Source organism: Dermacentor variabilis, chromosome 5, assembly GCF_050947875.1.
Source record: "Dermacentor variabilis isolate Ectoservices chromosome 5, ASM5094787v1, whole genome shotgun sequence".
Taxonomy (NCBI): Eukaryota; Metazoa; Arthropoda; class Arachnida; order Ixodida; family Ixodidae; genus Dermacentor; species Dermacentor variabilis.
The window spans coordinates 177,916,839-177,931,336 of NC_134572.1; the positions used below are offsets into that span (position 1 = coordinate 177,916,839).

Consider the following 14,498-nt stretch of genomic DNA (forward strand, 5'->3'; position numbering starts at 1 on the left):
CTGTTGCACTTGTCTCCGTTTATATGTGTTAATTACAAATAAATTCTCTTTTTTCAGCGACCCTGTGGTCCAGTACCTTTGCTCACGGGTGTACATTATATTACTATTAATCGAGTCATCTGGTGCTTACCTCAAGCTGCATATATTGCTGGCAAATCTTCATGCTTTTGGTCAGCTAAAAGGATGCTAAACAGCAGCACTAAATCAATTTAGGCTGGTAATTATTGTTTTGAAATCTAATATTCGTGCAATATGGCTTACTACTGGAAAAAAAAAATGAAGCAAACATTCCATGCCTGTATGTCATTGCTATCATGAGTTTCAGAGTACTTTCTCATATTTGGGCGATATTGGGCCACCCGAAAACTTCTCAAATCTCGCCAGGTTGAGTATTCAGATCTTATAGAACACAATGGAGTTCGTTTAAAAATACAAAAAATTAAAGAGACAGAAGTAGACTGCCAAAATCTATGTCGTCATGGAGAGCAGGAAACTTAGAGAGGTATTGCCACCCATCTTTTGTTTTTCCATTTCTGGTGTACTCGGCCTTCTCCTACAATCGGAGTGACCTTGCAGAAGCAGAATTTACTGGTACAGCTGAACAGCCGTCTCTAGTGCCCTATAAAAATAAAGGGTTTTAGCATGGACGGTACGTGCAGGTGCCAAGTGAGTGACTGCCATTGGTGGTGCAGAGCTCAGCTGGACAAACACAGAGCTAATATTGCAGTAACCCACCGTATCCTACTTTGCTGGTATTATCTTTGGCGGTGGTGTAATCACGGACACGTTGCCTTTTTAAGTTGTTCCTTTCTTTTTTCTTTCACACAAGAAAACTTGCAGCACACGAGAACATCTTGATAACGCACTGCAGTTAGGTGAAGCATCACAAGACATCACTACCAGCGTCCGGTAATTCAGTATTATGTAAATGCCCTTGTGTATACTGGACTACTGGACACGCTGGAACTACCTCTTGTCAAATCGCATATATATCTGTTGGGTTGAATAAAAGGTTTGTATCAGTGACGTGAGATTAAGGTCCCTGCATGATAATTTCTTGCACTTGAAAGCATTTATAAACAAGTGCATGGAAGTCTGTTTAACATAGAAAAAGCACCACAGCCTTGAAATAAAAGAATACTTTATTGATGCAACATTCAAAATCCAAGGAAGTGTAACATTCAGATTCGACTGGAATGTTTTAATATCACAAATGTGGCAGTTACTGGGCCATATCTCTCAGTGCGACTTCACTGTGTCTGCTCCTCTAATGGGCTACATTCAAGGCTCGGGCACAAACTGCACTTTTCAATTATGTGCAATGACAGATGCAGACAAACCGCAACTTCGTAAACAAACAACAATACAGGCGAAAACAGCAGACAACTACATTGACACTTATGCTTCTTTTTTTTTTGCTGGTTGCCACATTGAACAACAATCTCTGCAAACCAACTTTTCGAACACTTCTTTAAAAAGTAACATCTGTTAAAGGCCAAATTTTGGACAACATAAGCAGTTTTGCTTCCAGTGTAGATAAAGGGCAGCCTCCCCGTAAAGTTTGTTTGAAATATGCTTTATGTTTGAAATCACGTCGTAAAAACGTTGTCTTGGGCCGAGTTTTAACACAGAAGGAATCGCACTGAAAACACAATCATGAACGTGCACCATCTAGCCCCATTCATCACTTCACTAAATGTTGCAAAAAGTTTGTCATATTCACAGAAAAACACTGCCATTACTGTTCACTAGAACTGATAAAAGACCTTGAACATCAAGAACCAGCGTGCCACCTGGACATGACCTCAGAGATCATGTAGCAACTATGGTGTACTAAACATCCGAGGCCATATTCTGCAATTTTTTAACCACTATGTACCTGATGCATCTGCTTGAGTGCTATTTGAAGGCAGTTAATAGGAAAATTAATCAATTGCCAGCAATTCAACCTTGCCAAGATGTCTTGATAGTAAGTTAAACCTCGATATAACTTCAATATAACCAAATTTTCGATATAACAAAGCATTCACCTTTTCATAACCTCTTGTCCAAGACCACCATATATTTAGAACCTCAATAAACAAACTGTGTTTGTATGTGATTTCGATGTAACGGAATTTCACTGCCGCCGCAAAGGAATGCCGAGACAATAAATGGAAACTTCCGCGAGTGGTCAAATGATTGTAATGATTGTAAATGACTGTAACCATTAACACGAACAAAACAAAAGCCATTCTATTTCAGCCTAAAAATGTCAGGGCTAATATTACTAACCGTATAATTTTAGGGAACTCGCATGTTGATATAACCTCCTCGGTTGAATGCCTTGGCATCATTTTTGACGAACATTTAACCTGGAATAAACATTTCAACATGCTCAGCGATAAACTTGCAGCGGTAAACTTGCACGCATTGTGAGTGCTCTTGCAAAGGTACGCTTTTCTCTGCCCACTTTCGTCAAGCTATTAGTCTATAACTCTCTTTTTTTTCAGAGCTAAAATACTGTTACCTTGTCTGGGGCAACACTGCTGGGTCAAACATTACTAAGCTTTCTCTACTACAAAAAAAAAAAAAAAGGCTGTGCATGAAATCAGCAACTCCGCCTACGATAAACACACTGAACCTCTTTTTAAAAAACAGTTTGTCCTGTAAACTTGCTATTCAATGAATTACTCTTGCAACGCTATCTTACAGAAAAAAAGCGAGAAAGTCACATTACTGAACACCAATCCAACTTATCCAAAAGCATAAAAAAATACAATGCTTGTCATAATGCAACCCACTTCATACCCCACACACGCACCAATTATGGTACACAACTACTTTCTTACTCATTACCGTCCTTGTTAAATTCACTTGGTTTTTTACTACTCCCTTCGTTCCTTATGTTTCTGCAACAATGATGAATGTAAGTTGCATTACACTGCTTTGATTACAATTATTCACTGCGTATATTTAGATTAGTTGAAATGCTACCAAACAATGTCTGATTAGTGTTTAGAATTCTTTTTTTTTTCTGTGCAACAATGATGATTGTCCTTGTATTACACTGCTTGAATAACACTTTTTTTTTTCTCTTTTCTCATTGCATACATTTAGATTCTTCTCTTGCCTTTGTATAATGCTACCTAAAAATGTCCGATTACTGTTGCCAATTCTTGTTTTCCTTTATTTTGAGCACAAATTTTGGAAGGGGCGCAGATCCTTGTCAAGCCAAATTGATTTTGGCTTTTTGTCTGTGCCGCCTACATCATGTATAGATGTGAAATAATTTGATTGAATTACAAGCAGCTGCTTGCAAACGCACCTCTCAACATAGAGCTGCATCATGCTCCGTATAAAGTCCAAGTGCAATTGAAAGTGTGCGAGAGTGAGACAAGAAAAATGGTGACTTCACGAATGCTGCCTTCCTGCGCGAGCAAAGCGAAAGAGGGGGAGGGGAGCCAGCGATCGAATGCGCAAAGGGACGTGGGGAAGGGGGAGGCGTCAGCGCGCATCGGGGCCGTGCTTGCGCACGCTGTAAGGGGGGCCGAGTGCATCACTGCCGCGCACCTTGCTTTAGAGGTAATCGGCCACATGTGCAAAGAGTGGGCATGCCGAAACAGCGTGGTGTCATGCAAGCTGTCTTCCGGCGCATTTAGTATTGGATGCTACGGAATCTGAGTTTCGATGACTTGTTGGGGTGAGAGGCAGATGAAGCATTTGCTCCCCGCTGCCGGTGCTTCTCATGATAGCATCGTCCCAGTGCCAACGATGCTATCAGCCGCAGGGGCAGAGTGCACACAAAAGTGCGGCTGGCTTCGCTTAATTTGTATTCGTACCGCCGTTGTGAAGGTATCGACATGGCATGAAACCGTATCATTCGTCGTCCACCCTGGTTCATCAAAATAAATTGTTTCCTCATTCAAGTTTCCTTTTTTCGATTGCCGTAAATTAGGAAGATACTGCGGCCCCTTTCCGTGTATGAAAAACCAATCGGTGACTGTACTTATTCACATAAAAGGTAGAATTTCAATACGAAATTTCGATATAACAAAGAAAATTTGATTTTACCGACTTCATTATATCGAGGTATAGCTTATACACTTAGAGCCAAAATGAAATCTTGTTGCAGCTGGCCTTTAAATTTCCTGCAGCAATAATTGAGGGCAGTTGAGTTTGTCAAAATTATTTTGTCCACATGGTATGTGATGGCAACACTGTTGAATATTCATGTCGAGCTCTACAGTTTGTCTATAACTGGCTTCTGCAGCCAAACTGCTGACTCTGTCCCCCTCAAATTCCACTGAAATGGAGGGTTCCACAAGGTATTTTGATTAACCCACACTTGGGTGCGGTACTTTCTCACCTTGTTGAGAATAACTCATAAGCATCCGTCATCTGCAGTGGTGCCAGACAAGAAATGGACAGCTTTTAACAACACAACAGTGGCACTCTTTGTTCCCCTAACAGTGATAGGCAGCATCACTACACTCTAAGTTTGCATCCTTTGAAGGTTATTTTCACCCTAAACAATAATCATAATCTATATTGCATGCATTTTTTTAATGCTACACACCCATTGCTTCCAGGTCACTAATGGCATGCATGTTCTTAGCATAACATAGCATTCTTGACAGGAAAGTAGCAAGCACAGAATTTTAGAGGGAACTCAAGCAAGACAGACAATTGTTGTTTGTGGAGAAAGATCTGTGCTTCTTACACCTGCAAAGGACATAAAATGTTTTAAAGAGTGCATTGCATTTGCTGAAGCCTTAAGAGGACGCTTTAGCGGGCTCTCATCTAAATACATGGGAAAGGAGAAACCGTATTTCTCGGTAACCACTGCACTAAATTTGATGAGCTTTGTTGGTTAAATTCTAGTGACTGTTGGTAGCGAATGTTTGATTTAGGCCATTAATTTTTAATAAAAATTGTTGAAAATCTCAAATTTTCAGAAAACGAAACTATGAAGCTTATAACTGTGTAACTCAGCAATGAAGAACGATGTCACAATTCTATCAATTGCATCTAATAGTACATGTAAAGTGAACAAAATTGATGTATTATACATGGCTCTGAAATATACCAAATCCATATACAACAAATAGACAAATACAAATATACAAAACCCTTGTAAACAATGTAACAAATTCACACAAGACATTAATTAATATATCAAATTTGTCTGCTTTGGAGGCCATAACAGATGCACTTTACAGAACTTTGATATCTGCTTTTGGTGCAGAGCTACAGATTTGTAAACTTCTTTCTTCTATTTTTTTCAAACGTGCCAGTTTTTGGAAATTTCCTTTTAATGAATTCAGCTCCTAAATCAAAAGTCCGGTTCCAACAGTCACTAGAATTGAACTTCTTGTCTCGAATACAACATACTTCATTTACATGTGTTTTACATGTGTTTGAATAAGTAGCATCGGTGTTGGGCCTGAACTAAAGCTTTCTCCTCAAGTTTGCCCCACATCACTGCGGATGACATACAAAATGTGTCATAAATAGGATCGCCAAACATACACAGTTCTTCCGGAAGCCACCCGCTTGTTTACACTCACATTTACCACAAAAGTGGCATTGCGCAGCTGACGCAGCTTAATGCATTACATGCCTGCTTCTTTCCATGATACTCGAGCTCACGCTGCCTGAGGCAATGCCAGGCAAAAGTTGTAAACTTGTAGTAAAGAAATGGTGACATCAGCAATTTTTAGGGCAAAAGCATAAGTGACTAGGCGAGCATACGACTAATAGCATTGCCTGTGGCAATACCATTGTTCATAGGCGAACGAGGCACGTAATGCTTTGAAACATGGCACTGTATTGTACACCCCACAAAAAACCACTTCCATGGAAAATTCAAGCACAAATGAGCTAGTGCATTGATGAAACAGTCACGTGTATTTGGCGCTCCTATTAAGCAGCATTCTATGTAGGCCGGGATAATGTAATGATCATATCCAATTTCTTTTCGTGTTGCAATGCGAGAGTGGTCCGAGCACATATGGCCTTTCTTGTCAACAGTATTGTGCAGTCATGACTGGCAGGTGATGAAAGAATAACCAAGCGAGAGGAACCATTACATTATCCCGGCATAAGTGTACTTTACTCTGTCTGAAAGAGACATGTAATGCACACAAACAAGGTACTAGACAAAATACACCACAAAATGCTACCTCTCAATGAAATTGCAACTTAAACAAGCCAGTGGTACAGCCAGAAGAGCCCTTTATAGCTAGCTCCATTATTTATGCAACACCTAGCATCTTTCCTAATGCACACAAGTGCGATTGTCAACATGCAGGAGACTAACAAAGAGAGAAAGTTTATTCTGAAGACTAATGCTGCGTCGTGGTGAAATGTTCATTCTACAGCAAATTCCTTTCTTTTGTCTCTCACCTAATATTCTTAGCCTCAGCACATTTAGGGTGCTGTGTATTTGAGATTCAAAACAGCTACCTTGAACTCTTGCACATGTCTATAGCAGAAACTACAAACCTCATACAATGCGCTCCTCTCATAATTGCGCAACCTAACGCATGAAAGCAAACACTGAAACACATCAAACCAATAATTTGCACCGACACATCTGAAGCTACAACGAAGTATGAATACTGCTTTCATAACCTCCACCGGATGTTACATAAATTTTATCCAATTTCCAAGAAAAATCATGGAGCAAGATGAACATGAGTGCCGACTTGCCCACCTAGCAGCCAACTAATACTCTGGGAATGCGACGAGCATAACCTTCAACAGTGCCTTGACTTGCCTCTTCTCTTCCTCAAGCCTCCTTTGCAACATGCTTTCTCGCCTCCCCTTTCTTCCTCCGTTAGCTCTTGCCACTAACTGTCTGCACCGCTATGTGGACAAGGCAGCGAGAAAAAAAATTACTTCCACGTGAGAACGCACAATTTAGCTGTTTACAAACACTGAGACAGTGGCAAATTTCCAGCATTCCTCACAGAGGGTAAGGAAGAGAGCGACGAGCCACGGTAGCGTTGCAATCAAAAGCCCACATTTTCAACAGTTTTTCTCTGCAGCCAATGATAAACCACAAATCAAAATCGTAAATTATTCGACAAATTATCTGTGCTTGAGGCATTATACCCATTTCTTTTATTTGAAAACATAGAAAAGTATCTTAGACATTGTGCCAACTTTAGAACATGCTTTTTTTTTGCAGAATAGTAGGCTGATAGGGCACAGGACCAAAAGTTTCTTAAGGTCCCTGGTTCATTGCTGCCAAGGCACACACAAAACTTTCTACACCCTTCAGCCAGTTGAACCATAGTGACACCACAAACCCTGGCAGTAATCACGAGAAATGCTCATGCCGTTGCAGTGTGTCACCTCATAATCTGCTGGTTGGGAAAACGTGAGCTAGAATGAGTGTGGGACCGAGAGCTCCTGGTGTCGTCTGTGCAAAAAGAGATCAAAAGCACTGTGTTGCTCCTCTAATAAGCAGGGCGCTAGGTGACAGCCTTTTCAGGTAAGTCGGCCCTCTGTGAGCAACAATTGCTCAAAGTAAGGGTTATCAACCTAGAAGGATTTAGTCTGCCCTTAGGTATGAATATGAAACCACTACAGTGCAGCGATATCCAAAGATCAGAAGCAACTATGGATTAATGCAGCACCCATAATGCAGACAAAGATGAAAATCAAAGCTCCAACTGACATGGCTCGAAACAAAAGAAATATATGTGTACAAGCATTTTTTTGCATTCCAACTCCATCGACATGCAGCCACCACAGCTGGGAATCGAACCCACAGCCTCGTGCTTGGCAGCACAACCATAATTCACCTCTCGCAGCACATAGCCTAACAAGCCCACTGCTGGTAAATAACCTTGCAATAACAACGCTCACAATTACAATTTCTAAAACCGAACCCATCGCAGCAAAAGGGAACAAGCCATCCATCAGATTGTACACCACTTCCGTGTAGCCACGCACTTCTTTTAGGTTAAATCATAAAGTACAGCACACAATGTCATGTGCCAACACCCCGGCGCCGTAAAGATATTTTCCACTTGCTCAAGTTCGACAAGCCATTCTTAGTAAGAAGGCAGCACGACTAGATCAGAGACCGAAGAGCACGACGACTGTTCTGTTCTGAGCTGTTATATGCGGTGTTCTGTCTTCTTACCAGTCGTGCTGCAGTCTCACCAACTGTGAAACAAGTTGTCTAAGTCAAGGTCCTACTTCGCTAACCCAAGGTCCTGTTGTAGTTACATCTGTCTAGTACTTGCAAATAAAGGTGTATCATCACATGGGCATGCACAAATGATGGACTGCACACCTACTCCACGGGAGGTATCTTACACAGTGCAACTTCTGTTGAACGTTCATTTGTATTCCACTGGTCCTACTGTGTGCAGCAAGAACAACTTGACAGGTCAGCAATATTACTCGCATATCACACCTTTATGAAGCGAAGTGCTGTTTTAAAGGAGTACTGACACAACATCTTGGACCTCTCATTTCTTTGCTGTTAAATAAAGGTTGAAAAACTGTAAACATACACAGCAAAGTGTCAGAGCACCCTAAATAATCTACTATAATGGTTGCTCCTGTCAGGTAGTTCTGGTCTTCATACTTCGGGTATGGATACATTGTGACATCTTGATACAGTTGCCCCACTTCGTTCCTCTGATTGCTGCAGTTACCAGACACCGGAGCAGCCAGAACCCATGCAGAATTCTTGTCTATTCCATTACGTGCAATGAGCTCATACCTATAGCCTTATTGCTATACAACATTGCCTAATTTTGCCCTGTGTCATACAATCACGGCAATGACGATGATGCCAGGTTCAGCGTTTTAAGACAAACTGCAGTATCAAATTAAAATAGTTGGAAAATATTTCTCAAGCTTTAACTTGCCAAGTGTTTAATATGCAAGAAAAGTTCAAAAATATGTATTGCAGTTTTTTAAAAGTACACAGTTCTTAGACACTAACCACAACTGTTAGCTGTAAGCGCTACAGAGTTCAACAACTCCTCTTCGAGATCCTCAAAAAAATAAAGTGCTTGAGGAAAGCAACTTCACTCCAATGCACCTCCATGGTTACAAAATTTTCACTCTGGAACCGTCGTGCAAAGAAAAGCACACTGGCTACTTAAGTCATTGGGGGAAAACTGCAACTCACTTTCATGAGGTCAAGTGGAGGAGTTTTCTAGAAATTACGGGTAATAATAAAAAAAAAATGGAGAAGCTTCAGGCTGTTGTACAATCTGATGAAAGCCTAATGCTGTGGCTGAAAAGAGCCAGCTCTGCACAGAATGCTTTCAGCATCGGAAGGTGAATCACAGTATTGGAACCTAAATGGTCTGACTGCTTTAACGCACCCTTATATAAACTGTCTTGTATACCCTGTTGACAACGAAAATCTTTGATTTTACTATTGCCTTCACAGAGCAATACTGCCAGTCAGAACTTCAAATATTTGCACACAGAAAATAATGCAAGCACGGAGGAAAGAAAATCACACCACCAAAAATGTTGCATGCACACACAGTCAATGTCTATAAATAAAATGCACTATCCCACTGGCAACTTGGGACACAGCAAACGGCCTGAAACCATTTTAAAACTTCCCAGTTGCATCGAGAACATTTTGAAAAAGACAACACAATATAGACAGTCACAACACTTGTTGTGGTTGTTCAATATTGTAGAAACATGCACATAAAAATCACAGGTGCCATGTAAAATGTTTATCCACACACATTAAAAATATGTGCACCATGGCAGAGCACCTTCCCTATACGAATGAAAGTATGCTAGGCATGAGGAAATGAATTTGTGATTATGAAGAAATGATTGTGATCACAGGCAAATCCAAACTATGGCACAAGAGCAGCCTCATTTATCTACATGGTGAATATGAAACTTGCACCGTTCTTCTTTTTACCTCGCACCGGTCACCACCTGGACTGTGCATGTCATCGGACAATAATTCAACCATCTGCGCCGCACAGCAATGACCATTTGAAAAGTGAGCTGGTTTATGCAAAACACTCCGGGACGCTGGCGTGTAGGGGCGTTAACTGCCCTCAGCGCATCAGGCTAGCCTCCAATTACCCAACTCCTGGTGCTTCTCTGACGACAACGACAAAATACGCGGCACCGGTGTGTAAGTATTGCTTTTTCCCGATCACCGGCCAACGCAGCCAACGGCCAACGCATGCAGTTTGAAAACAAACGCGCAACGCCCGCTCCCACCCACTCTCTGCACAACAGCCACGACAACACCTCGAGTTCACTGCGGCTCAAACCTTCTTCACGGCCAGCGCCAGCTTGAACACGCAGTCGTCCTTCTCGAGCATCTGGACCAGGCGGTCCTCGAACTTGTCCCGGATGCGGTTGAACTCCATGATGTCAGTCGGCTTCTCGGCCAGCCAGAACTTGTCGAACTCGAAGAACACGTAGCAGTACACCCTGTGGAAGTCGTCGACGTGTGGCCTCTCGGCGACCGCGTTGTACACATGAGACTTGAGCTTGCCCTTGACGAGCAGGTGGTACAGCAGGCTCGTCAGGTTGATGCCCACGATGGCGAACGAGTAGCCGAACTGCGGGTGCAGCGAGTGGGACAGGACGTGGCGCGCCACCTCGGTGTACTCGGTGGCGAAGAAGACCAAGTTCTCCAGCCCGAGCATGCCCATGCCGCGGAAGTCGGTGCGCGGGTCCTCGCCCTGGAAGCCCACCTCGGTCCACTGCTTGGATACGGGCCCGCGCAGGTGCTCGTCCGGCCTCAGCAGCTTCCACAGTCGCAGCAGCTTGCTCAGGTGCTCGGGGTCCTGCGCCACGAACTGCGTCTTGCGCAGCAGCTCCACCTCGTAGACGAGCTGCCTGTAGCCGCACATCTGGAGCATGCTGGTCCGGAAAGAGCGCACGAATTCGCGGTGCACCTGCGTGTTGATCTTCTTCACGTAGGCGACGCCTATGACGGCGTACTCGACGGCGTTCGCGCACAGCTCCTTGGTGAAGCGGCCTTCGTCGGCGAGTTGCATGAGCCGATCGTATATGGTTCGAACGGCCGGGGTGCGCGACATCTGCAAGCTCCACTCGAGCTCGCGGGTGCGCTTGCATCCCCGTTCGGTGCCATAGCAAATGCGCTGCAGCTCGCACAGGCGAGTCAAACTACGGAGAATCCACTTGACCGTTGGCCGTATTTGCATGTACAAGAAGGCCGCGATGCGACTCAGTAGGGCCCACATCGCCGCTCCAACACGGCGAGCACTTGGCACGCGCAGCACACGATGAACGACGGATCTAGTCTACGAGGAGCCCAGCGCAACCGACCCAGCGTTACGCTCGACTTTTCACCTGTTCAGCATACCTGGTGCTCGGCGTGGGCTCGAGGCGAAAAACAGGCGCACGCTCGTTAGCTCTTTGAACTGTTAGGCACGACAAAGAATCAGATCGCGAAGCAACTCGACACGGTATTCGCAGAGCACAACTTGCGTGCAATAACGGCTGTAATATCATTTGCCATCATCCAACGCCGACCGACAACATAACAAAATAAATTTTGTCCGTTGTTTAGATTTTGACGTTGCCAGACTAAAAAGCAGTTGAGGCTGTGAACACTTCGAGTTGCAACTCTATTTTTTTAGCTTTTTACCTAAACTACACAAATATACTAAAATTATTGTATTATAAAGGAATGTTTTTTGTCCCATTACAAAAAATTAAAGCAAAAGTATAAGTTACAGCTTTATTGATGATCTACATACAAGTCATATCCAGTATAATCCGAAGCATTGTGCTCACTGAAAAAAGCGTCCGCTCTCGAAACAACGTGGGTCGTCGCGCACGAAAACTGTTTCAACCTATGACGATGATCGTCGCTATTTAACGCTGATATGACGGTGCTTTTAGCTTTTAACTAAAAGTACATGTTGCAATGAATGCATTCTACCGACATTTTAGAAGCGCGGTACGGCACCTGCCGTTGTCTACTCGGATGTCTGGCGCGAAGCGGGCAGCTCGCGTTAGGCGCACCATGCATATTTCGGCTAAATTGAGTAATGAAGACCATGAACTTGATAACGGATCATCTTCTGACTCTGATGAACTCGATGCACTCTTAGCAAAGTACCCTTATAAAACTGTTTTGATACCTGACGTCTCTGACCTGCAGCTTCAGCGGTTGCTGTCCTCGCAGACACCGTCGGTAAGTTACGTTCGTCGCACGCTCTCAATTCTGATGCGATGTTTAGTTTGCGAAGTTTTGTTGAAATTATACGGGGGTAAATTGAAAAGAAAGAGGCACCAGTGCTACAGTCCTATCCCCTGTCAGGGTAACATTTAGCAGCTAGACGTGTAAGTTTGGCATATTCTCCGAAGAGCGCGGAGGCCGGGCTCACTGTGGCAGCGACGTCAAACAATATTCCACTGAATCAACGTGGACACTGAGGTGCTGAAAGTGATGCCAAATTAGAGGTAGACGTGAGAACGATACGAGAGAGGTCTTCCCAGAACTTCAGGAAAACCGCCAGGACCTAGAGGAGCTATACCTTCTGGCGAGCTTGGGCTATTGACCTCTCCCCGGTCATCAGAGAAGCACTGGGTCTAGTATGCTTGTTTCCCCCTTTCCAGGATCAGCGTGGGGGCGGTGCATGGGCTTCGTGTTGAACCTCTTCTCCTCAGAAGCTGTGCCAATACGAACCAACGGGCTTGTTGATTGGAAAATTACCTGTTTCCCTAGCGAGTGATCTAGGGAAGACTGATGCTTTTTAAGAGACATCCTCAGAGTGTACTGTGTACTCTCCCAGAACGATGTAGTGTGCTCTGACATGTAGCTTGCAGCTGTGCACTACGTGCACTGCGCTCGATGATCCCGCCAGTGCTAGTATACCTTTTCTTGTAAATCCCAGTTAAAAAAAAAAAGAACTATTGAGTCCAGTTGGATTTTTTTCAGTGGGACCCAACTGGTTCCAATTAGACGCCATTGGAGGCCCAAGTTCCAACTGTGCATCATGAGAAGTCCAGTTAGTTCCAGTTGGACATTCCTGAAGCTTGGTATGTCAATTGGTCCCAAATGGACCCAATTGGAAGTCCATGAGTAATCTTGCGAAACAACAGACTAGTTGATAATAATAATATCACAGTTATAATGGTAGTTTAAAGTAAAAGATCTTTGTATTTTGGTGTGATCAATATTTAGCTTTCTGTCAAGTTAAATATTTATCTTGAAATTTATTAATACTTGGTCAACCAAATTTTGCTCACATATATAGTACCTCACATGCATCTCTCTAAGTGAAGTGGTGAGTGTTGGGCATGTCCATGAAGAGAATTGCCGTAGTGTGTTCATGTATGAGTGCGCTTCTTGGAAGGAGTTTCAGGTATAGCTGTGTCACATCAAGGTTAGAGCCCATCTAGGCTTTTTTTCCCTTTCCTTCGGTCTTCATGTCGGTCTAAAGTGTAATTCGATCAGAGATCATTTGGGTCCAATTGTGTTAAAAAAAACCAATTGGTGTCACAAAACACTCTTGGAAATATCTAATTAGTTCCAGTTAGAAATTTCCAACTGGTTTGAGCAATTTTTTTTTACTGGGGTTGCCTCTTTTCCCTCATGTGAATAAACCCCCTGTTCTAATCCTCCAACCTCCCGACCTCGTACTCATTGCTAAGTTGGCGAGTCTCGTCTAAAAAATTACGGACAATGGTGTGGGCCCGCTTAGCCTCTGCATGACGCCCCGGTAGCGTAGGCTAGAGCATGAGCCTCTGTGGAATGCCGGACTCGGAGAACATGGCACACCCGAATCCTACTACTGCCGGCAGCGGTGGGGTTTACCTCACGAACCTCTGGACCTGGTGACCGATCGGTATTCCAATCAAGTAGGGGCGCATTGGAATAACCATCTCTTGCAAGTGACCATACGGTGAAGAAGAACTGGTGACATAGTGCTGCTTCTGTGGGTAGATCTTTGGTTTTGGCTGTAAGACTTACCAGGCTTCAATTTCTCTGGTTTAATAGATTTGAATCGCTGGACATCTTTTACTTGTGTTCTGATTTGCATGGGTATTGCAGCAAGTATTGTGTGACAGCAGAGCCAAGGCTTAAAGTAGCGGTCCTATCATGTTTTATGAGAGCTAACCGCTTGAGGTAGCAGTAGAGGAGGACTTCAAGGAAGCTGAGATTCTAAAACCATTCTCCGAAGTGGCAATGATTTGAAAATCATCATACATCTCCGTTACAGAATTCTAAGCAAAAGACAGTAACAGGAAGCAATTAGGCAAGAACAGGAAGAAACGAGGCAGAAACTGAAAAGAATTTCACAGGAAAACAATAGGCTAGAAGAAAGTGAAATAGTGAGGAAGTTAATGGCCATATTGGACAAAAATATTGAATGGTTCGAGCAGGCCATTGAACAAAAACAACTGCAACTTGAAAAATCTGTAATAATTGATCTGGAGGACAATCCCACCACTGTCAACCAGTTATTGGGTCTTGCCGTTGAGTGCGGGAGTTGGCCAACGTTGAGGAGGATTTTGAG

General features: G+C 43.3%; 2 protein-coding genes across 2 annotated transcripts in view; one reads left to right on the forward strand and one right to left on the reverse strand.

Annotated features, from left to right (window-relative positions):
• Positions 1-1,124: 1,124 nt before the first annotated feature.
• On the reverse strand, positions 1,125-11,768 carry LOC142583362 (ELMO domain-containing protein 1). The gene has a single exon (XM_075693789.1). It carries the CDS (start codon positions 11,208-11,210, stop codon positions 10,263-10,265), a length of 948 nt encoding a protein of 315 aa, XP_075549904.1. The 5' UTR covers positions 11,211-11,768; the 3' UTR covers positions 1,125-10,262.
• The window catches only part of LOC142583361 (FAST kinase domain-containing protein 1, mitochondrial-like), a 67,072-nt gene continuing 64,328 nt past the window's right edge, over positions 11,755-14,498 (forward strand). The window contains exon 1 of the mRNA XM_075693788.1: positions 11,755-12,169. Coding sequence (XP_075549903.1) covers positions 11,900-12,169 — 270 coding nt within the window. The 5' untranslated portion in view covers positions 11,755-11,899. The remainder of the gene's footprint in view (positions 12,170-14,498) is intronic.

Bases quoted from the DNA above. Each gene is read 5' to 3' on its own strand.
- LOC142583362 (XM_075693789.1), bottom strand. From the start codon at position 11,210: ATGTGGGCCCTACTGAGTCGCATCGCGGCCTTCTTGTACATGCAAATA.